General features: G+C 40.5%; 4 protein-coding genes across 8 annotated transcripts; 3 read left to right on the forward strand and 1 right to left on the reverse strand.

The window, feature by feature from the left end:
• The first annotated feature begins 17 nt into the window (after positions 1-17).
• LOC108650624 (protein KRI1 homolog) lies at positions 18-3554 on the forward strand. Its single transcript, XM_018099823.3, has 4 exons — positions 18-180; positions 249-1747; positions 1805-1968; positions 2023-3554. Exons 1-4 carry the CDS (start codon positions 63-65, stop codon positions 2879-2881), a joined length of 2640 nt encoding a protein of 879 aa, XP_017955312.1. The 5' UTR covers positions 18-62; the 3' UTR covers positions 2882-3554.
• On the reverse strand, positions 357-4649 carry DEF8 (differentially expressed in FDCP 8 homolog). The gene is made up of 2 exons (XM_018099836.3): positions 3846-4649; positions 357-3786 (listed from the first exon to the last, which is right to left on the reverse strand). Exons 1-2 carry the CDS (start codon positions 4543-4545, stop codon positions 3053-3055), a joined length of 1434 nt encoding a protein of 477 aa, XP_017955325.1. The 5' UTR covers positions 4546-4649; the 3' UTR covers positions 357-3052.
• A 270-nt stretch (positions 4650-4919) lies between these two features.
• On the forward strand, positions 4920-16287 carry foi (solute carrier family 39 fear-of-intimacy). 5 transcript variants are annotated; one of them, XM_089259167.1, is made up of 6 exons: positions 4920-5389; positions 11743-12347; positions 12412-12730; positions 13658-13827; positions 13896-14921; positions 14992-16287. In XM_089259167.1, the coding sequence occupies exons 2-6, from the start codon at positions 11925-11927 to the stop codon at positions 15160-15162; spliced, it is 2109 nt and encodes a 702-aa protein (XP_089115293.1). In that variant the 5' UTR covers positions 4920-5389; positions 11743-11924; the 3' UTR covers positions 15163-16287. The 5 variants fall into 5 exon arrangements, with proteins under 5 accessions (XP_089115293.1, XP_017955314.2, XP_089115292.1 ...); XM_018099825.3 differs by having other exon boundaries at positions 4921-5401; XM_089259166.1 differs by lacking the exon at positions 4920-5389 and adding an exon at positions 7400-7676.
• A 672-nt stretch (positions 16288-16959) lies between these two features.
• On the forward strand, positions 16960-19959 carry ergic53 (lectin, mannose binding protein ergic53). The gene is made up of 5 exons (XM_018099830.3): positions 16960-17216; positions 17433-18154; positions 18311-18801; positions 18864-18989; positions 19052-19959. Exons 1-5 carry the CDS (start codon positions 17009-17011, stop codon positions 19086-19088), a joined length of 1584 nt encoding a protein of 527 aa, XP_017955319.1. The 5' UTR covers positions 16960-17008; the 3' UTR covers positions 19089-19959.
• Positions 19960-21721: the final 1762 nt, after the last annotated feature.

A 21721-nucleotide genomic window follows, 5' to 3' on the forward strand; every position in this document is an offset into this window, starting at 1 on the left:
TTTACTCAACTAACACACGTGCTGGCTTTTTACTAATAAACATTAAAGAATTACCGTTTATTATGAGTAACAAACTGTTTGATGGCTCCGACGATGATGCGGACGATCTACAATTATCAACTAATCAGGACTATGCCAACTCGTATAATGTTTTGCGCAAAAAGGAGCTGTTACAGAAGTGTAAGCTACCTATTGATCTTTCATATGAAGATCTCTTTAGAAATTTCAAATATTGTTACTTATTTCAGATAAGGATCGGGGTCTAGATATCTCAGAGTCAGAGCTGGATAGCGATAGCGAGTCCTCTGATGAAGATGAGGTGGATGTTAAGTTTGATCAAGAGTTTTTCAAAACTCTTGCTTCGCTGAAAAGCAAAGATCCTCGCATATACGACAAGGAAACACGTTTCTTCAATGAAAAGGCGGACAGCGACAGCGACGACGATGAAGATGCACCCAAAAAGAAATCCAGCAAGAGTAAACCGGTAACCTTGAAAGATTACGAGCGTAAGGTTATCTTGGAACACAACGGAAAATTTGAGAGCTCGGACGATGAGGCACTGACGGAAAAACAATTCGAGCGGGCGCAGTCGCCCACAGCCGTGGAAGAGGAGAGACGTCTCAAGGCAGAGTTCAAGAGCGTTATGAACCGTGAAGATGATGACGAAGAAGATGAGGAATTTGGTGGCATCTTTAAGAAGCGCACCAAAACTCAGGCGCAAACCGATGCTGAGGAGGCAGACTTTGCTAAATGGCTGGCCGGCAAGCAGGCGGATGCAGAGATCGACGCAAATGCAAAGCAACAGTTGGCTCCACTCAAGCAATACTGGAGTAGCAACAAGTTAACTCAAGGAGAGAGTTTTCTGCGTGACTACATACTCAATAAGGGCTATGCCAACACTAATGAATCCGAAATCCCTACCTACGATGAAATCGTGGGAGAGAGCGCTCCATTGTCAGATGACGAAAAGGAGCTGGAGAAACAGGCAGAGTTTGAGCAAAAATACAATTTTCGTTTCGAGGAGCCAGATGCAGAATTTATTAAGCGTTATCCAAGAACTATTGAGCAGTCGCTTCGTCGCAAGGACGACACACGTAAGGAAAAACGTAAAGAGATAAAGCAGCGCAAGGAGCAGGAGAAATTGCAAAAGATGAAGGAATTGGATTTGATTAAGGAAATGAAACGCAAAGAGATTGAAGAGAAAATACGCAAGCTAAAAGCAGTTACGGGCAACGATGAGCTGGGCTTTAAGGATGAGGAACTGGAGGAGGATTTCGATCCGGAAGCACACGATCGACGCATGCAGGAAATTTTCAATGATGAGTACTACGAAGTGGATGAGGGCGAAGAAAAACCTGAGTGTCCTTCAGATATTGAAGAATTGGCAATTGAGGATTGGGATAACTACGATCCAAAGCAATACAATGAGCAAGATGACGAGGGCCATTGCGAAGACGATGACTTTAATATGGACTGTGATTATGATCCAGTCACCGCCAAGCAACAACTGCAACAGGAGCTGATCGAAAATACGCGGAGTCGAAAAGGTCGCAAGGGACGTCGCAATCGTTTCATGGAAATGATTCAAGCAGAGAAGCCGCCGTTTAATCCAGATGACGAACAGACATATGGTGACTATATTGATGAATACTACAAACTGGACTATGAGGACATAGTGGGCGACCAACCTTGTCGATTCAAGTACGTGGAGACGACGCCGAATGATTTTGGTTTAACAATCGAGGAGGTTAGTGAAGAATAACAATGTCTTGAAAGAAGGATTGTAATTTTTTTATACGTTCAGATCTTGTTGGCTAAGAACAAGGAGCTCAACCAATGGGCTAGTCTTAAGAAGGCTGTGCAAAACCGTCCTGAGCATGTGGAGAAAAGAGAGCAGCGCTTGTACAAGATGAAAGCCAAGAACGAGGACCTTAAGCGAAAGATTTTCAAAAGTTTATACGGCGATGGGTAAGATTATGGACTATAAATAATATCTTGTGCTAAGATAACGAATATTTGCAGCTCTGATGATGAAGAGGAAAGTGGTGCACAAGCTGGAACCGAACTAGTTGTTAAAGCGGACCCCAATGAGCAGCCTGCTGCGCCAGTTGCAGAACAAGTGCCCACAGAGACACTATCAAAGTCCAAGCGAAAACGACTAAAAAGAAAAGCGGCAGCTGCAGCTGCAGCGGCAACAACAAGTGCAACAACTCCAGCTCCAGTTAAGAATGACGAGCAAGAGAGTTCAGATCTTGTGAAGAAAGAAGACGCAGCATCTAGTGAAAAACCTGCCAAAAAACAGAAGATTGAAGAAGTTGAACAGACAATGAAGACTTCGGATGAAAGGAATGGAGCGCCGGCTGCAACCAATGGGACACCACCAGCAAAGAAGAAGAAGTTCGAAAAACAAAAGCCGCAAATAGAGAAACAGGTTGCCAACAAGGAAAACTCGAAAAATCCATTTGCTAAAAAGCAAATGCCTAACAAAAATGATGCCAAAACAAATGATGCAAACAGCAATCCTTTCAAAAAGCAACAAGCTCCAAGGCCTCCACAAACTCAGAGACCGCAACAAGCCTCAAGGCCTCAAAAAGGTCCAAGGCAAAAACAAGGTCCAGGACAGCAAAAAGCTCAAAGAAAGCAGCAAGCCCCAAGGAAGCAACAAGCTCCAGGACAGCAACCAGCTCAATCAACAGGCCCAAATCCGTTCAAGAAGGCAGGCAATAAAGGCGAGGCACCGCGGTCTAAGCGAGACTTTAAAACCAAAGGCAAAGCGAATAATTCTAATCCTAACGGCATCAGCGATGATCGGCTCAAGGCCTACGGCATTAATCCGCGCAAGTTTCACAATCGGCAAAAGTATGGAAAGAAAGCGCAGTGAGCAATCTGTAGAGGAAGACTGCGTATATTTCATATATTGTATATACTATATATATATATTGGGCACTCGCTACTGCGGTGTAGTCTTATCATTATGTACATAAAAACATATTAAAAAAAAAAAAGATAAAACAGATACAAATTAAAAACAATAAATTTTAAAGCGGTTGGGTTACGTGGTGTCCACTGGTTCCAAGGCGGAGTCAGAGTCTTCCGCATTATCATCCTCTTCCTTATTCGACTTCTTACTAACATTACGTTGCAATTGTAGGCGACGCTCCTGGATGCGCACACATTTCGGGCATATCATGTTCTTCCGGGTGAAGCACGCACGATGGTAAATGGAATTGCATTGATCACACTTGATGCAGCCATCGTCGAAGGGGAATATCACCTCGTTGTTGCTGCAGATCTCACAGATGTACGCCTTCGCTAGGCACATTTCACAACTACGTATATGGCTGCCAAAGACCTTGAAGACGCTTTGCAGGAATTCAGCTAAGGCACCCGATTCAACCTGCACGAGATCACCAATTGAGTAGAACTCATTGGACTGCGCCAAATGTCGGCGTCTGCCCAACTGTTGATCCATGAGCTTCTGTTCAGCAGCATCCTTACATGCAGCTAGATAGTGTCGCATATGCGCCAGGTTCTGACGTAATTTCTTAACAGTACAGAGCTTCTCTAAGAAGACAAACAACTTGGGGTTCTCCTCCTCCAGACGGATGAGCGGCTTATCAAGAAACAACTTGATCTCCTGGAGACCGGTTCGTGAGACTTTTCTCGGCGTAAAGTCCCAGTTGTGCACAATACGAGCAGGCACAATAAAGCTATCATTCCAGTGGCACGAGGGACAGTAGTAGAGACCGCGATAATCGCAGAGGCGTGGCTCAATCCAGGAATTCTCTGCAAGAAATATTTGTGATTAGCTGGTAGGCTACAGATAACGATGCCTTGTTACTTACTGAAATTAAGCAGAGTCGAGCACTCTGCACATTTATAGCGTTGGGCGGCTAAGCCAATCTCTGGGCAAATATCGGCAATCGGATATTGACGATCGGAGGCCAGCACATGAGCACACACACGCTGCACACTGTCAATACATTTTTGGTGAACCAGGTAGCTGCAATCGCTGCAGATGTAGGCCGCCTGCACGACTCGCCAAATAATCCCGGCGCAATGATCACAATAGTATCTTTTGGCAGCTGCTTGTAGGCGGTTACGTGCGTTTGGATGATGTGGCACAAAATGGTGTCCCACCACCGACTTTATAGCATTCAATACCACTACATCCGTGTTGGCCACCGCCTGCGCCTCTTCCAGCTCCTGCAGGGAATAGCGCAAGTCCACCAAATGACGCACTAGCCAACGACGCTCCTCACTACATTCATCACTCAGCAGGACAAGATCGCGGCAATGCGCAATGGCTGCCTGTAAGTCCTGGCTGTTGGCATCTGAGGTGAATATCAAACGCCACTGTTCCTTCACCAGAGATGCGGGAATGGGCAACGCCTTGTAGTCCGTATGCTGTGGAGCACTCTCCTCGGAAACAGAGGAGCTTGAATGTGACGAATTTAGATAACTAGAAGCTGTTGATGCACTGTCGTTGACAAATTGTGCAACTGCTGTTGGTAAACTGGTTATACTCTCACGCCAGGAGCTCATCTTACAAACAAACAGCGCAAAAGGTACAATTTATTTACTCATCTGCACCTACGCCTTTGTTTAGCAATTAAACAGTGTTGCCCTATCAAACAATGGTAAAAATACAAGAATGTTGCAAAGTCAAAAATACTATTAAACGTCTGTCTGTCATTCAAATTACAAAGCATATTATCAGTGAATTTAATAATTTTTTTTTTTAATATCTTATCTTTATTATTTCACAATGCAATGAAATTTATAAAGGCATTTTGATTCATATTTTGGCGCACACTTTAACAGACAAATTCAGTTAACAGTAACGTAACATAACGTTGGCTTAATATCACAGCACTCACGCATTCGGTTCTCATTTGTCATGTGAATGACATTATATAAGAAGAAGCAGTAATATTTTTTTTAATTGCAAATTTCTGGGAGCGTGCGTGCAATGTGAATCGGCATTTATTTAAACATCAGAAATAAATTTGCTGCGGCACTCGTAACGCCATCAGTTAGCCCAAACACTAAAGAATTGTGCGCGTGACGTGTTGGTGCCATTTTCGTGCGTGGTTTTAACGCAACCAATTCATACCATTGCCGCTCGGATAGCGACGCCGCCGCTGCCGCAAGCTGATGCTACATACAAATATTGCATTAAAGAAGATTTGTGCAGCGCAATCAACAAATGCCGTTATCTCCTCATTTCACTCAGTTTAACAGATTGCAACATCATTTAGCTCCAACTTGTGAACAGCACTCAATGAATGCAATCACTACGCTTTAAATGCAGCAGCGATTCAAATCAAATTCGTAATTGACACATGTGAAGTACATATAAAATCGGCTGTAGTCAAAGATATACATTGTATGCAGACAGGTAAGTTTATAAACCATACTGCAAAACGACCGCATTTTTCTGCGAAACATATGTGTGTGAGTGGGAGTGTGTGTGCGTGAGTGTCTGTTATGTGTGGGCCGTGTGAATGCTTGCTTGTTGATACGCGGCTTATAACCAACTTTTGATTTGTTCCTATGCTTAGATTACGCAGTGATTCTCTTTCTATTCACACCAATAACGACAGTTGTGTGCATGTGTGCGTGTGTGCATCAGCAGCGACCACTCCACCAATGCCCAAATCCGCCCCACTCTTCCATTCATCACTTATATGCATGTATTTATAGAGCAGTCCATGTGCGTTGGATTTTTTTTTTATTTTGACACTTGTGTATGTGTGTATTCAGAATATATATAAGTGCATATGTATATATGCTACTTTATATGAGTAATTTAATGTTATTTTTTGGTATTTGTTTTGCAGTTCTAAATTTGATTTTTATTTAACTATTTGGGGCATCTGAAATGCTTCGTTTATTGCAAGATAACAAATTTTTGCATAAATATATGTATTTAGTAGTATCTTATCATTAGATTAGTTGTCTAATTTGGTAATACTATTTGCTGCGTGGGTGTTTAATGAATATTCAGACATACATATATGTACATATGGATGTGTATGTGTGTGGGGCCGTATATGGAGCATAGTCGCCTATCGGCAATGACACATTTATCATATCAACATGTGTTTTACGCTTACCAACTCTTTGGAAAGCACTTTTTAATGCTCTACTTGTAGTTCAAATTGGTAAACGGTTAAAAATGCTGTGGACTTTGTAATATGTATATATTTAATAAAGTTCTTGTATAGCCTACAGCTTATTTCATACTCGCAGCACGTTCACCTGTTTGCTGACAAGTTTGTATAGAAGTAGTATAAAGGGAATTAATAGGCAATTTAGTTAAATACTATCTAGAAATCTTTACTATCTCTAATACTTAAGCTACTAAAGATAAATGTAACTAGAGTGAAACAGAAAGTTCCAAGAATTTTAGTTCATCCGCTTGAAAGACATTTCAAGAACATCTTCCTTCATAAAGAGTATCTAAAAGCTGGTAATACAAACTGAGTAAACTCTTCAATAATTGTTTATATGTACATATATATGGCACAATTATAGAGTTGATTGAGGTTTATCAATTGGCAATGGTCATGGAACAGAACAGAACAATTGGAATCGCTTGCAGCATGCGGCTGCATATTAACAATTTCGCTAGCAATCGAATTGAGAGTGCAACGAAGTGAATTACATAGTTCATGCAATGCATTTTAACGAACCCATTTTAGCACCACCTGATCGGCCCTCGCATTTTATCAGGAAGCACTGGGACATTACAATGCGATTACCGCATGATTCTCGATATAGATCGCAAATGAATTATTTATCGTAATGAGCAGCCCTTCAATAAGTTTAGGTTGTAGCCGTAAATAGGTATGAGGTACAGGTATAGGTACAGCCCATGTGTAGGTTTATCAGAGTGGCATATGTCGTGCTAAACTTGGACCCTCGTAATACACTATTTACTATGAGTGCGGCGTAGTCAATGGACATGGGAAGGTCAATCCACATGCGACAAATGACTACGATAGCGGCAGGCCAAGTCGGTGACAGCGGCAGCGACTAAAGCCAACGTGAGCGGCACTCTAAGCATATTTACTATAAACATATATATATATATGTATATAGTATGTATATCAACTTGTAAATCTTCAAGTTAGCTGCTACTCAGAACTTTAAGCTCACCCATAAAATTAATATACATACCCTGTACAGATTGTGCAAGTATTTGTGACCAACTCAGCTGCCGCTTAGGGAACCTAGATGTATTATAATTTAAGTTAAATATAAATTTTACAGAATTTTTGTATTCTGCTTCATTTAAGGTCTCTCAATTGGTTTCCATTTAGCCTTTTTATTAGTGGAAACTTTTTTTTCGAATCCTAGTACTCGTTTAATCAAATATTCGTTTAGTTTTCTGTTCTGAATTTTGAAAAAGAGATAAAAATTATGTATTCTTGTTGATTTTAGTTTGTGCTGTGTTCAGGAGGGTATCGCGACGGCGGGCATTGCCTAAAAAAACCACTCACAGTTTGTTTGTTCAGTCATATGAGTCGGTCCATATCTACCCAACAATATTATTAGCTGGCGGCTGAAATTTCATGTTGTGCTCCCTGCTGAGTGGAGAATTGGAGACTTGGAGATAACGTGCAACGAGCTGAGTCGACGCTTCGTTCGTTTCGCGGGCTCGACAACCGGTAATAATACGACCAGCCCAACTTTTCGTTCGTTTATGCTGTGTATGTGATTTGCTATCGTCGTGCGGCTTTAGGTATGAAATTTCAGTTTTCAAAAGTGCTAAAATGGAGATTCAACGATAAAAAAAAAGCACATGACTCAGGCTCACAAGTTTATTGGCCCTGAAGATTTAAGTGACTTCGTGGAAATTATTTATTATTTATGCCAGCTTAGCAATTACGATCAGCAGTTTGTTTTTTCTCTTTGATATTTGAAGATTTTGGAATTTGGAGCTCTTGAGACCTGAAGTAGAAGTTTATATTATATGAAACGAGGCGATCTGAGATAGCTGCTGACCATTTAATAATTTAGTTTATATGAACGAAAGGGAAAGCTTATTCAGAACAGAGTATTTATTTATTTATTAGATAGCAATTTCCTTGAGCTTATTTATAAATTGAGGGAGCAAATCGTAAGGGTATAATTATAAGAGTTAAATTTTCCACTGGTTTCTACTGAAGTTTGACGAAGAGTTTCAAGTATTATTAATAGTTACATCATTTGTGCTACTATTCAGTCTATATTAATCATATCTCCATTTCGATAAATCAATTTTTCTGATAGTGTCCTAGCCTAATTTATGGTCATCAGTGCTAAAAACTGAAATTTACTTTCACCAAGCATTATAAACGTACTTAATATTCAAGTAATAACGAAATATTTTACATACAGACCTTCTAGTTTACGATCGATATTATTGAGCTCATTTATGTATATATACATCTAGTATTTTTTGTTCAACTACAAGCTAATTCGACACTCTGGTCGACTGGAGCACGCCCCATTCCCTTGTTTTGATAATAGAGTGCTCCAAAAGATTACCAACCAGACGGAAACTGGGCGCGACATCAATGCAACAGATCAACAGAGAGACCCGACCCACACACATATACATATGTATATAATGAAAAGTAATTCACACGAGTTTACTATAAAAACCAGCTGAAAGCGTCGCGCGCTACTCAGTTAAGTTTCGTTTGAAAGCGCGTCCAGAGCTTGGCCCAGTGGCTGGTGGGTGTGCGGGTTATAGTAAAAATATATGGAATATATATATATATATATATAGAAATTGCAGGCAAAGCTAAACAAGTCTGTTTGACCTAAACGTGAATTCCATGCTCAAGAACGAAGAGCTCTTTAATTTCTCTCAGTGTTTTACTGTGTGTGTGTATGTGTGTATGTGTGGGTGACAGTGGTGCAAGAGATTTGAATATGGAATATTACAGTCATAAAGTTCTAAAGGATATTGCAAAACCTTACTAAATATAACTCGCACAATAATTTCTCTCAGTGTTTTAAAATGCTCTTAGCTACTGTTTGTTGTTTTCAATGAAGCAAATAAATCTCAGAAACTCTTACTAAACTTCAATTTCTCTCAGTGCAACTGTGAAACTTAACTTCTCAGAGTTCTTTAATTATATTTTTAAATTAACTTTCAGCAATTTACAATATTTTCAATTGGCTGCACTGTAATTTCTCTCAGTGTTTCGTTGAGTATGTGTCTGTGATTTCATGCAAAACATGCAAACTGAATTTAAATGAGCTTTGATTACAAATAAACAGAAAATACAACAAAAACAACAACGATTGGCGGTCAGCACTTGACCAATTGACTGAGTAGTCGAATTGATTGGCAACGGCAAATTGACAAATTGACAAATTGCAACAACAACAAAAAACTAAAAAAAAAGAAACATCAGAAACAAATTCAATTTTAATAATATAAAAAAAAGGAACAAAAAAAACTTGTGTGTGAGAAAAGTCCGTCATTTATTGAAGCGTGGCTTCTATTTTAAATTTCTTTTTTCTGCATTTTGTTATTGTATTTTGTTTAATTGATTTTTATTGACATATAATCAAGTTGTTGCAGAGTTGTTTTTTTGTTTTTTTTTTTTTTTTTTTGCCTGGCAACAAGTGTACGTTTGACTTCAACCTTTCACCTTCAGCGTCGCCTGCCTGTGTCGCTCGTGCGTCCTTGTCATTGCCCAAGTGCAATGCCACGCCCACCGGCCACCCCCATGACCTTCACGCCAGCAACTTTAGTGCAGCAACAGCGGCAGCGGAAAACGGTGACGTTTCCCTTTTATTAGGTCGATGATAGTTGATAGAAATTGCGTAGGTGCAAAATACGCCTACCCACGCTAACTTCAGCCGCCCTACGTAGCGTCGCTCCAGGCAGCATGCTAGGTCGTAAATATATTTTTTGACTAAAGTTTTATCAATAATTGGGCTGCTCACCCGCCCTATCGCCCGATCGCCCTATCGCCCTACCGCCTTCCAGCTGGTTTGCAGGAAATCAAACTAATTGTCTGGTAGCCCATTCAGTGCGCAATTGCGAAATTGTTTAAATGACAACAACAAACATCATAAACAATAACAACAACTACTGCAGCTAGTTAAAGCAATAACACAGCAATTTTCTGTATTGTGTTAACGTATTTTATACCCCTAACCCATTGCAACTGCATAGCAAAATTGAGGGTATATTGATTTTGCAAAAGTTTTTGTAACAGCTAGATAACAGCATGAGAATTTGATACTCGTGATAGTTATTAATTAAGGGTATAAATGTGATTTGGCGATCGATTTTATATTATATACATACTATAAGTATGTATATAATAAATCATATAGTAGAGATGAAAATCGTTTATGGGCTTAGCTATTTGAGTACATATAGAATTTTAGAGCTAGAATCGGATTATATTGTATATTTCATAGTCCTCTACATTAAATTCACAATTTTTCAGCAAATTCACTTTTAACACTTTCAGGGTATTTCTAAGTCGATCATCTCCCCCCTTAAACAGTTGCGTTATTTTGGTATGCTGGCGTTGCGGCAATATTTTCTATTGCTATTGCCATGTCTTTCACTTTTGCCACGCGCCAAATGTGGTTTGCATTTTGCCTTGTTGCAGCTATTGATGACGTCGCCTTTGGGGGGGGGGAGCTGTCTATGACTCCCACACTTTATATAATCACGGCTCGAAGCTAATTAACTCGACTGCTCGTGTTGTTTGGCAATCACAGGCAATGCATTAAGGCGAAAGCCGCTTAGCTAGCAAGAACAGAACAGAACTTGACTTGAGTGAGTTTGAAATAAGTATAGTTAAGACTCTAAAATCTAAAATGAATGTAAATAAGTTAAAATTGTCACATAAAGAGCTTATCTCAGCGAACAACAATGTAAAGTGATAACTTGTGAATAACTTGTGAGTAAAAGCTGGAAAAAAATGCGCAGAATTTTGGGATTTTCATCTGGTTAGCTAACAAATACCCTGTGTTTATGGACTAGTAATAGATGAGCTCCAAGTTTGTATATACCTTATTTGTTTTTTAGATTAACCAATAGTTATGAATACATTACAATTTTACATTTCTATACAAACAAATTAGATACTGATACACATACATATGTATGTATATGTATATACGATTTCCTTTAAAGTTCTTGTTGATCTACCAAACACATATGGCTGGCTCAACTTGTCTCTTGTCACTGATCTAGCAGATAACTGTGGTTAAGACTCCTTCGGACTACTGACACTAGATATAACTATATAAAGAGTGCAAATATTAAGTGATCCTACACAGAGAACATTTATAAGCAGCGATTAGAAAACACGTTTTAAAAGCATTTTCACACCTACTGTGAAATGATTGATTCGCTGAATATGCTGCCAAAGCTGAGTCGATTGACTTGGCAGCAAGAAATGCAGCCACAATGTTCCATTTAAGGCTGCAGGCAAAGTGGTTGAGTGTGCGTGTGCGTGTGTGTGGCGTAACAATACGTGGCCATATTTGGAGTCCTCATCAAGTGGCCGCCAAATGAACTTGAACTTCCGCTAATTTGTTGGGACTGTTTGCTGTTGTTGTTGTCGGCTTATGCAATGGTTTTTTGTAATTTGTGATCGACACATGCGTAATGAGTGTGGGGGTATTCACAGTGTCGTCCAACACGCTTCACTGAGCCGGCCAGCCGTTAGCCAATTCCAACTATAAATATTTTTTTTTACCTGCTTGCAGAATCAACAAAGCGCTGGAATTTCGGAATATATAATGAGCAGATTGGGCCACAACAAACGAGAATAAATCAGTAACAGAAGTCAGTGGAGAGAAGGGGAACGGGAACAGAAGCTGGATCCGCAGCGGGTTCAGGGGCATCAGAAGATTCAACAACAATTAGCAGCAAGCATTGACGGTCCACGATGGCACGACACATAATGGCCGTGTGTGTGGTGTGCCTGCTCTGTGCACAGCGGCTGCATTGCCAGGATCACGATGCCGAGAAGCTGTGGGCGACACAGCGCACAACGATCAGTCTGAATGCACAGTTAGCCAATGGCAATCTAAGTCCATCCAGTGAGATATCCACCGAACAGAGGCAGCTGGCCGATGAGAATGATACCCAGAACTATAGCACAAGTCCGCCCTACAAGAGACACAGACGACACGCAGGTCACGACCATGAGGCCGAGCACGGGCACGGCGCGCCACTGAAACACGTCCCGCAGATTACGCAATACTACCTGCAGCAGTTGATGCAACTGCACGAGGCTCTCAATGCCAGCAGTCTGCGTACCCTGATGCAGCAGCTCGGACTGCAGCATCTGGTCAGCAGCAACGATAGCGTAAGTAGCTGCAGTTCTTTCCAATTCCAAGTTTGACTAACGTCCTCTTTGTAATACATTGCAGTGTGTGCCAGTTGATCGCCTGGTGCATCATGTGCAGCCGCATGATCTCAGCCATATCGGCGATAAAGCTGCGGAGCACCCACTGCTGTTGACCAACTGCACGCTGACACCCAACGGCACGAGCACCAGCATTGCCTGCAGCCCACTCGAAGCCACTGCACCATCACAGCCGGACTATGAGCTAAATGAAAGGGAATTGATGTATCTGTGTCCAGTGCTGCTGCACGAATTGGCGACGAGCAGCGGCGGTTGCATTGCGCCCGAAGTGCTGGCTGATATTGATAAATTCGAGGCGCAACAGAAAGACGACATTTTATATGGTAAGTTTGGAGAGAGACGTTAGCTTAGCCTATTTCAGACTAGATGTAGGAAAGTAATCTATAGAGTATGGGTTCAATAGTCGTCCCTAAGAGAATTATAAAACGGAAGAAACTACTCTCTATGCCGTCTAATAACTATAAATATGTAGATATATGAGTCCGTACACTATGTAGCTGTTATTATACATACATATATACTCTTGAGCAATCCGAGTTAACTTTGAGTGTTTGGCTGCCTATAAATATGCTCGCATGTCTGTCTGCCTAAGAAGAGCAAGAGCCAAAGAAGAACCACAGAGGAAGATCAATTCAACTCTCTATGCGTGCATTAGTATTCATTCGGTATTTATAGTTGAGTAAAACGAAGCAGCAGCGAGCCTTCCCTAATGCTCGGCTGTAACGATCGTGACCTTGCGTCGCGCCCAATTTTGAGCGCAACTTACAAGCAAGTCGACCTATATAAAGGGCAGCAGCTGCAGCATTTCTTCAGTTGCCCAGGCCCGGTGGGTGTCGACAGCCTAGTGCTGCAGTAAAGTGAAGCGAAGTGGAGTGTGTGTGAATATTCAAGGTCGTTCAGCTAAGCATTGAATACAGAGAAAATACTTGAAGGGAATTCTTGGAGTGAATACATAGAGCAAACACTTTCAAGAAATACATACTTATATATATATTTAATATAAATCACATTTATGGGAAATGTTATCAATTTAATAGTGTAGACTATCTACACTTGTATAAGGTGTGTCTATTACATATATTATATTTAATATGATAAGATTTTAGCTGAGCGTCTGTAGCATAATCAATGATGCCTTATCTATACAAAAAATGTATATATGTGTATAAAATATTCCTTTTCCTTAAAGAATATATATATGTATAACTATTTATAGATTAATCATATTAATATTTCTATTTTTCTTACAGTATGGATTTATGCCTTTTCATCGGTGTTTGCTTGTGGTATATTGGGTCTTGTGGGCGTGGCCATAATACCATTCATGGGCTCCCGCTACTACAAGCACATCATACAATATCTCGTGTCGCTGGCCGTGGGCACGATGACCGGAGATGCGCTGCTTCACTTGCTGCCACACGTAAGTTTAGATAGTAGAAAAACTACCAAATAAACTTTACTAATAGTTGATTATCTATGTCGGTCTAGTCGCTGGCTGGCCAGGACGAGCGCGGCATGATCATGAAGGGCTTGGGCTGTCTTGGTGGCATTATATTCTTCTATGTCACGGAACATGCGCTGACCATGATATCGGAGTGGCGCAAAAGCGTTGAGAAGAAGGAAACAAAGAAACCATCACGCGCCAAGGTGATGCGCGATCCGGACTCATCAGTTAACAATTCAGTGGCTGGCGACAAAATGTGCAAACAAAAGTATAGCTCATATCCGTACTGCTATGACGAGATCACAGTGAATAATAAGCAGGATGTGTGGATGCATTTGCCGGACGAGGGCTCAGGGCCTGCTGGTTCCTCAGCTGCTGCAGCTGCGGGTGCTGGCGGCGATGCTTCCAGCGGCGAGTGCAGCAATCGGCACTGTGACAAGACTGAACAAGAAGGGTCGAGTGAAGCGGCAGCGGCCGCTCAATCGCTGCTCTCTACCTCGCACAATAACTATGCCGAAATGAACCATCATTATCACAATCACAATCACAACAATCATCAGCAGCACCAGGACAGCAGCAATACGGCAACAACTGAATTGGACACCAACGCTAGCTCCGTAAATGGCGCGAAGGACAAGAACGATCATGTGACTGTTATATTGCGCGAACATGAATCCTCCCATCATGGACACAGTCATCGCCATGGACACGTGCACTCGCCACCGGAGACGCTGAGCGCTGTTGCCTGGATGATCATTATGGGCGATGGTCTCCATAATTTTACCGACGGTATGGCAATTGGTGCTGCTTTTGCTGAGAATATTGCCGGTGGCTTCTCAACCTCGTTAGCTGTCTTCTGTCATGAGCTGCCGCATGAACTGGGCGACTTTGCCATCCTGATGAAGGCCGGAATGTCGGTCAAGTCGGCTGTGTACTATAATCTGTTGACGGGTGTGCTCAGTTTTATTGGCATGATCTTTGGCATTGTGTTTGGACAATCACAGGAAGTGGCCCAATGGATGTTTGCCGTGGCTGCGGGACTCTTCATCTACATTGCGCTGGTCGATATGGTGAGTATGATTTGTGGCTTTAGTCGGCTAATCTCTATGCTAAATTTTGGATCTTCGATTTCATTTACAGATGCCGGAGATCTCGGCTGCTCACAAGTCGCTGACACAGTTTTTGTTGCAAATTCTGGGCATGCTCAGTGGTGTGGTTATTATGCTCTTCATTGCCATCTATGAAGGACAATTGATGAACGCATTTGGAACAACGCCGACTAGCTCAGTTCATCATCAGCATGTGCACTAATGGAGCTAAGGAGGATGAGAGATGGAAAACGAGAGCGAGAGCGAGAGCGAGAGCCACGGAGAGAAAAGGATCCACTGTCTTCAGAGCCAAGCAGAGAATCTTGTAGCGTATTATGTGTATTTTTCGAGCATAGGTTTTTTTAGTTTTTGTATAATTGTAGTACTCTATGTTATATATATATATTATTTACCTCAGTCCACACTCAAGCACACAGTTTGACACACACACATGCATACAAAAGAGACATTGCAAATCATTAAGTAATTAATCCCATAATATTCGCATTTGTTAAACAGTTTATGAAACACACACAGATGGACATTTGTTAACTGCCACTGAAGCGTTGTCCGCAAATTGAATTTCGTTCCTAAAAGTCTCATAAGCCAATTTGCGTTCGTTTTCGAATCAGTTTGTATTGATTTATACACACATACACATGCACATACAATCAGCACATACACTCAACATACATACATAACATACACACCCACATTTAATGTAAGAAACTTTCAATGTGCATAAGCTATAAAGTGATTATGAATTTAAAAAAACGATAAAAAGCAAAACAACACTTGCTTAAAAAAGTTAAATGTGAAAACAGAAAAACATCAAAATATGTTCAGATGAGAAACAATAATTGAATTGAAACAAAGGCGAGCACTGATGAATATGATAGAGCCTACAAAATGCATGTAAACGCTATAGACGTTAAGTCTTTGAAATGAAACCTAATCTTAATTTACGAAATTGCGATTCAATATTGTAGCGTGTATATTTTTTAAGGCAAACAATTATATACACATAGATTTTTTGTATTCTGTAGTCTTTAGGGAACGCACGTTAAAAAAAAAAAAACACATTCGACTAAGCAAAATAATTTTGTATACCCTTTATGTATGTGTATATATACAACGGTATATATACATATAATTACAAATTATATTTAGCAGTACTTAACGTTTTGTTTCGTACTACTTTTTGAAATCCACAAAATTATTTAAAGTTAATTTATTGCTATCGTAATAGGACTTAATAGGGCATGATCATATTACCTTCTTTTTTGGCATCGAAATTTATGTTCGTTTATTTTTTATGTTGAAATAAACAAAGTTTAAAATATGTTTAGACTTATGTTTCTCTAATTGAATTTTGTGTTTTATTTTTGATTTAATTGCACAAACACACACACCCACACATAACTAAACGTAAGTGATTGTGATTGAATATTGAATTGAGTAACTAACATTTGTAAAATGAAGCGTAAATCTCGTATAGAGGACTCTGAGAAGCAAAAACCCACAACATTTACACACACAGCTAAGTATGACATCCTAATTAGCTGAGCAAACAATAAGCCCACACTAAATGCTATTGAGGCAGTAAAACCTATATTTATATATATATACTAGTTATAAGCTCAAAATTAAACAATACTATATATATATGATAACATTTTTCTAAAAATTAAAAAATAACATTCTTTGGTGATATCAGCAAAAGGCAATTGAAACGAAATAAACATACGAGTATAATAATAAACTTAAGTCGATATAATGAAACAGCATTATTTACGAACATTTTTAGATATATACAATGTTCTAGCAATGCACTTCCACACTTCCACTCTTTAAAATTTCCAAATAAATGTTTTCCGCATCATACAAACATCACTCAAGTTTTCTCTAATTAAAATCGGGCGCGCAATGTATCGAAAGTTGCATCAGTGCTGCAATCGATAGCTGCCGATAGGCGACTATCTATTATTTCGTGTGCCGAGAGCTTGGCAACTCTTTGAATGTTATTGGTAGAGCAGGCCAACAATAGTGGCGCTGTCAAACTGTGAAAGATGCTAGCGACCGGGTCGGAATTACTGCTGCCAACGATTTGCAAATTTCTGGCTATTTTCTGCATAATTATTACACAGAACAATGTGGCTGGCAACCTGAACCCCACCGCCATCGGCGTGCATAGGCGGTTTGAGTACAAGTACTCGTTTAAGCCGCCATACTTGGCTCAAAAAGATGGAACGGTGCCGTTTTGGGAATACGGGGGAAGTAAGTAAACGAAAGGGGGTCTCAGCTCCACGTCAGTTGTTTTGACCACTTGCGCAGCTTGTCGTGTGTGCGAGCGAGACAGCAAAACGGCCAGCATCAGACAAGAAACTACGAACGACAACGCAACGCCAAAGCAACAAAGTGTACACGCAGGCACTTTGGTTAAATTGGAATTTGTGTATAAACTAAACGTCACCTGTTGCCTCTACATTTCAGATGCCATCGCCAGTGCCGAAAGCGTACGCGTGGCGCCCTCGTTGCGTTCACAAAAGGGCGCCATCTGGACGAAATCACAGACAAACTTTGATTGGTGGGATGTGGAGATCGTGTTTCGTGTGACTGGACGTGGACGCATTGGTGCCGATGGTCTGGCCTTCTGGTATACAACAGAGAAGGGTGACTACAATGGTCCTGTGTTTGGCTCCTCCGACCGTTGGAACGGTCTGGCCATCATCTTTGATTCGTTCGACAACGACAACAAGCACAACAATCCCTACATCAGTGCCGTCGTCAACGATGGCACCAAGCAGTACGATCACACCAATGATGGTGCAACGCAGTTGCTCAGCGGATGCTTAAGAGATTTCCGTAATAAGCCCTTCCCCACGCGTGCTCGCATCGAGTACTATAACAATGTGCTCACCGTGCTCATCCACAACGGCATGACGAACAACAACGATGACTACGAGCTGTGCTTGCGCGCCGATGGCGTGCAACTGCCCAAGCATGGTTACTTTGGCATTTCGGCGGCAACTGGTGGCCTGGCCGACGATCACGATGTGTTCCACTTTTTGACCACGTCACTGCATGCTGCCGGCCAGGTGCAAGAGCCCCCGAAGGTCGACAATCAGGAGAAGCTGACGCAGGAGTACAAGGAGTACCAGGATAAGCTTGAGAAACAAAAGCAGGAATACAAAAAGGAACATCCAGACGAAGCGGTAAGTTATCTAATCAGTGCGCGCCACTCAAGGCGTGTGGCTATAATGCCGTAAATTGTCTGCCTAATCCACGTTGACACTCAATTGTGTGATAGACAGGCGCTATCTGCGCCGCTGATAATGCGTGTTGAGCTAACAAGGCTTTTCTTTTTACAGCACAAAGACGAGGAGGAATGGGAAGAGTTCTACGAGTCGGAGAATCAGCGAGAGCTGCGTCAAATTTGGCAGGGACAAAGCCAGATAAACGAGCATTTGCGCGAACTGTCGCGCAAGGTGGACGAGATCATTGGACGTCAGGAGAATACACTCTCTCTAGTCTCGCGTGGCCTGGCGGCCAATGCCGGCCAAGCGTTACCTCCTCCAGCAGCTGGCCAAGCGCCACTGCCTCAGGTAACCGCTGGCGTCGCAGTCACACGGCAGGATGTGGACTTGCTGATTGCTAATCAGAACATTCTTCTAACCACCATACGGGAGATACGTCAACTAGCTGGCGATATCAATGTGCGCACTGATAATATACAAATAAATCAGAAGAACGCGCCCACGGCGCAAATTCAGTCCACTGGCTACGATGTGCAGTCATTGATAACCGAAATGCGCGATGGCATGAATCAAGTCAAGCAGGGCATCTCCCATGTGGGACAGAGGTTTGTCATCTACTCAATTTAATCTTGTTTATGATATTGCTAATGCTGCGTTTCTATTACAGATTGGGTATGCCGCAGGCTGGGGCACAGACAGCGCCTTGTCCCACCGGCAGCTGCGTGGGTGTTACGTTGTTCCTAAGCGTTACAGCTGTGCAATTGCTGCTAGTATTTCTCTACAATATATTCAAGTAAGTCAATCAATTATACACTCGAACTGTCTTATCTAAATTCAAATTCTATTCGTTCACAGAAATCGAAGCGAGGCGCAAGCGAAAAAGTTCTATTAGGCTTTCGGCTCAGCTAACCAAAACAATATCTAAAACGAACTCACACACACTCAGCACACACACACACACACACCTGACTAGGCGGCAACTAAATTTAGTTGAAATGAAATACTTAAGACTTCAGCGTAGATTGTTCTACACAATATTATATAATTGTTCGTTTTACGTAGACCTAATTGATTGAATAGCGCCAAGGTCCCAAAAAAAAAATAACAAAAAGAAACAAAAACAAATAATAATTATATGTGACTTAATTTGATAACAATACAAAACAAGAAAAACTGAACAAGAAAATTAGAACAATGAAGAAGCCTCATGACAAAAGCCACAAGACAAATTTCATGCACTTCTAGTACAGCATCTAGTGGAGCTAACCATATCTAAAAATCTATCTATCCTCTTCCATTTATATTGTGTTTGTAACCAATCTGTTTGTTTTTTAATTTAGCCAAGTCTAAAGTCTATTCAGTCTCTTCTCAATAACTGTGCATATCAAACGTGTGCAGCCGCATTTGAAAAGCAAAAAGAAAATTATATAAGAAAAAGAATATAAATTGTAAAACCTCTATGAAAATAATATACATAATGAATTCCATAAATTTAGCCAATAAATACTTTATATGTTTTTTGTATACATTACTTTGTGCTTAGAGCGTCTGAGTCTTCAAGTTGAAATTGGCTTCAAGTTCTTCCAGACATTCAAAAATTATCCATTTAGTGCGACTTAGCAAACGAGTTTTTTCAGCTCTTTTGTTACGAACCTGAATATTATCGAATGTGATGAATGAATTTATCACAATTTTTGTTTACCTTGCATTAGACGTGTTTTTTATACTGAATATTATATAATAATTATAAATTATAATCGAAATGAGCAACGTGTTTTTTTTTTTTGTATATGTTCCATTCCAGTCTCAATGTTTACAGTGAAAAATGAAAATAAATTTATAGAAAAACTGTACGTAAATATATATAAATAGATATTTTTCATTGTAGAGGAATTTAGATGTAAATTAATGAAGTATGGGTAAATTATTAATTAAAAATTGAAGGTTAATTATTCATATTCAACATAAGACTCGCTACAGCTACCCCGCATTCAGTTCTTGGTATATTCTAGTCGTGCACTCCCGCCTCCATAAATCTTCTTGTTATGCTTAAATAGGGTATTCAAAGTTGTTCTATTGTAAAAAGTTTTGACACTGCGGCAAAAATGGCGCCACTTTGGCGCATTTGCTGCCCAGCAGGGAGAAGAGGCAAGAGTAGCAGAAAAAGTTTGCCCATAAAATTTGACTGCCATTGGTCGCATCTCGAGGCTTGAGGTTCTACCCAACCGAGCGAAAAAACCCCAGATCCAAAGATAAATGGACAGAAGCCAACAGCAGCCGGCAGTCGGCAGCTTCCATGTTATAAATATGTAGTAATTTTTTCTTATTTTTGCTATCCCCATGGTTGGAGTGCGAGTCTGGTTGGATGGCAGCTGCGGTTGCCGGGTATATAGAGACAGGCGCTTATGTAAGTCCTGCGCATATTATGTACACGCAGCAGCAGCAGCAGCAGAAATAGCAAGACATTGCGCAGGACCAGTAGAGCGTATGAACAGGAGGCGGGGAGCCATACACATAGCTATTATGTTTTCGTAACAGCCAATCGCAGCTGGCCAAACGGGCGCACAAAATGGCCACGCGCTGTGGACTGAATGTTTTCCCGAAAAACTAATAATAATATTCATGATTCTATAAAATTGTTTAAGCATTAATTTATGCAGTAAAAAGTTAATAAACTTTCATTTGGAATTAAGTTTTGCTTATAGTTTGAATTATTGTTAAGGGTCAGATTATTTTTTTATATTTGTTGGAATAGGTTGGAGCATAAAAATTTCATTGAATCTCCATTTTTATAACTTTCATTGTAAAATAAATTATCTTCCCATTCATTTTTTGTAAATATTTTTTCCTAAGAAATTGAACTGTTGATATCCTAGCTTTTATATTAATTATTAAACCTTAATTGTTAAAACTGAGCCCACTTTCTCAAAGGATTCATTGCCTTATGATAACTTATCCTTTACTTTGATAAGGAATTAAACTTCGGAATCGATTATATTCTCAAATATACTTAAAAACGTAGCTTTTAGACCCTTTGTATTATCGCAAACATAAATTTATTAATAACTATTTGTAATTCCACTGATTTAACTTTTCACTGCTCTACAATCTCTAGACATAACTTTAATAATCCAGGGAACGAGCATATTTGGACATCTGTGGTATTTTCGGGCGCTTACCACAATCCATTAGTAAATGAAATTCATAAATTCGCCGCCAGCCAGAAAGCGAGGACGGTTTTTGCAACATTTGCCGGGATATAAAATCAAAGTCAAAGTTATGTTATTACAATGTTACGGGGTGGCTGGCTGCTGAGTGATACTCCTCCATAGATGCTTATACTTCTCATACTCATCCACATCCATATCCACATCCACAGCCATCCAGCCTTTGCGTGACAAATGTTGCGCAAACAAATGGATATTGCATTGCCAATGGGTTTCGGGTCGCGAAAAGTTCTTTTTTCCCCAGTTCCAGCTCAAATCTCTGGCAATGAATCATAAATTTCCATAACTGTCAAACGAA

This window comes from Drosophila navojoa, chromosome 4 (assembly GCF_054131105.1).
Source record: "Drosophila navojoa isolate 15081-1374.11 chromosome 4, UAZ_NAV_1.0, whole genome shotgun sequence".
NCBI classification, from domain to species: Eukaryota; Metazoa; Arthropoda; class Insecta; order Diptera; family Drosophilidae; genus Drosophila; species Drosophila navojoa.

Coding starts and splice junctions, on each gene's coding strand:
- LOC108650624 (XM_018099823.3), top strand. CDS start 63: ATGAGTAACAAACTGTTTGATGGCTCCGACGATGATGCGGACGATCTA. Junction 181..248: donor AAAGGAGCTGTTACAGAAGT/GTAAGCTACCTA, acceptor TACTTATTTCAG/ATAAGGATCGGGGTCTAGAT. Junction 1,969..2,022: donor AAAAGTTTATACGGCGATGG/GTAAGATTATGG, acceptor GAATATTTGCAG/CTCTGATGATGAAGAGGAAA.
- DEF8 (XM_018099836.3), bottom strand. CDS start 4,545: ATGAGCTCCTGGCGTGAGAGTATAACCAGTTTACCAACAGCAGTTGCA. Junction 3,787..3,845: donor CTCGACTCTGCTTAATTTCA/GTAAGTAACAAG, acceptor TATTTCTTGCAG/AGAATTCCTGGATTGAGCCA.
- foi (XM_089259167.1), top strand. CDS start 11,925: ATGGCACGACACATAATGGCCGTGTGTGTGGTGTGCCTGCTCTGTGCA. Junction 12,731..13,657: donor GAAAGACGACATTTTATATG/GTAAGTTTGGAG, acceptor TTTTTCTTACAG/TATGGATTTATGCCTTTTCA. Junction 14,922..14,991: donor ACATTGCGCTGGTCGATATG/GTGAGTATGATT, acceptor TTTCATTTACAG/ATGCCGGAGATCTCGGCTGC.
- ergic53 (XM_018099830.3), top strand. CDS start 17,009: ATGCTAGCGACCGGGTCGGAATTACTGCTGCCAACGATTTGCAAATTT. Junction 17,217..17,432: donor GTTTTGGGAATACGGGGGAA/GTAAGTAAACGA, acceptor TCTACATTTCAG/ATGCCATCGCCAGTGCCGAA. Junction 18,802..18,863: donor ATCTCCCATGTGGGACAGAG/GTTTGTCATCTA, acceptor TTTCTATTACAG/ATTGGGTATGCCGCAGGCTG.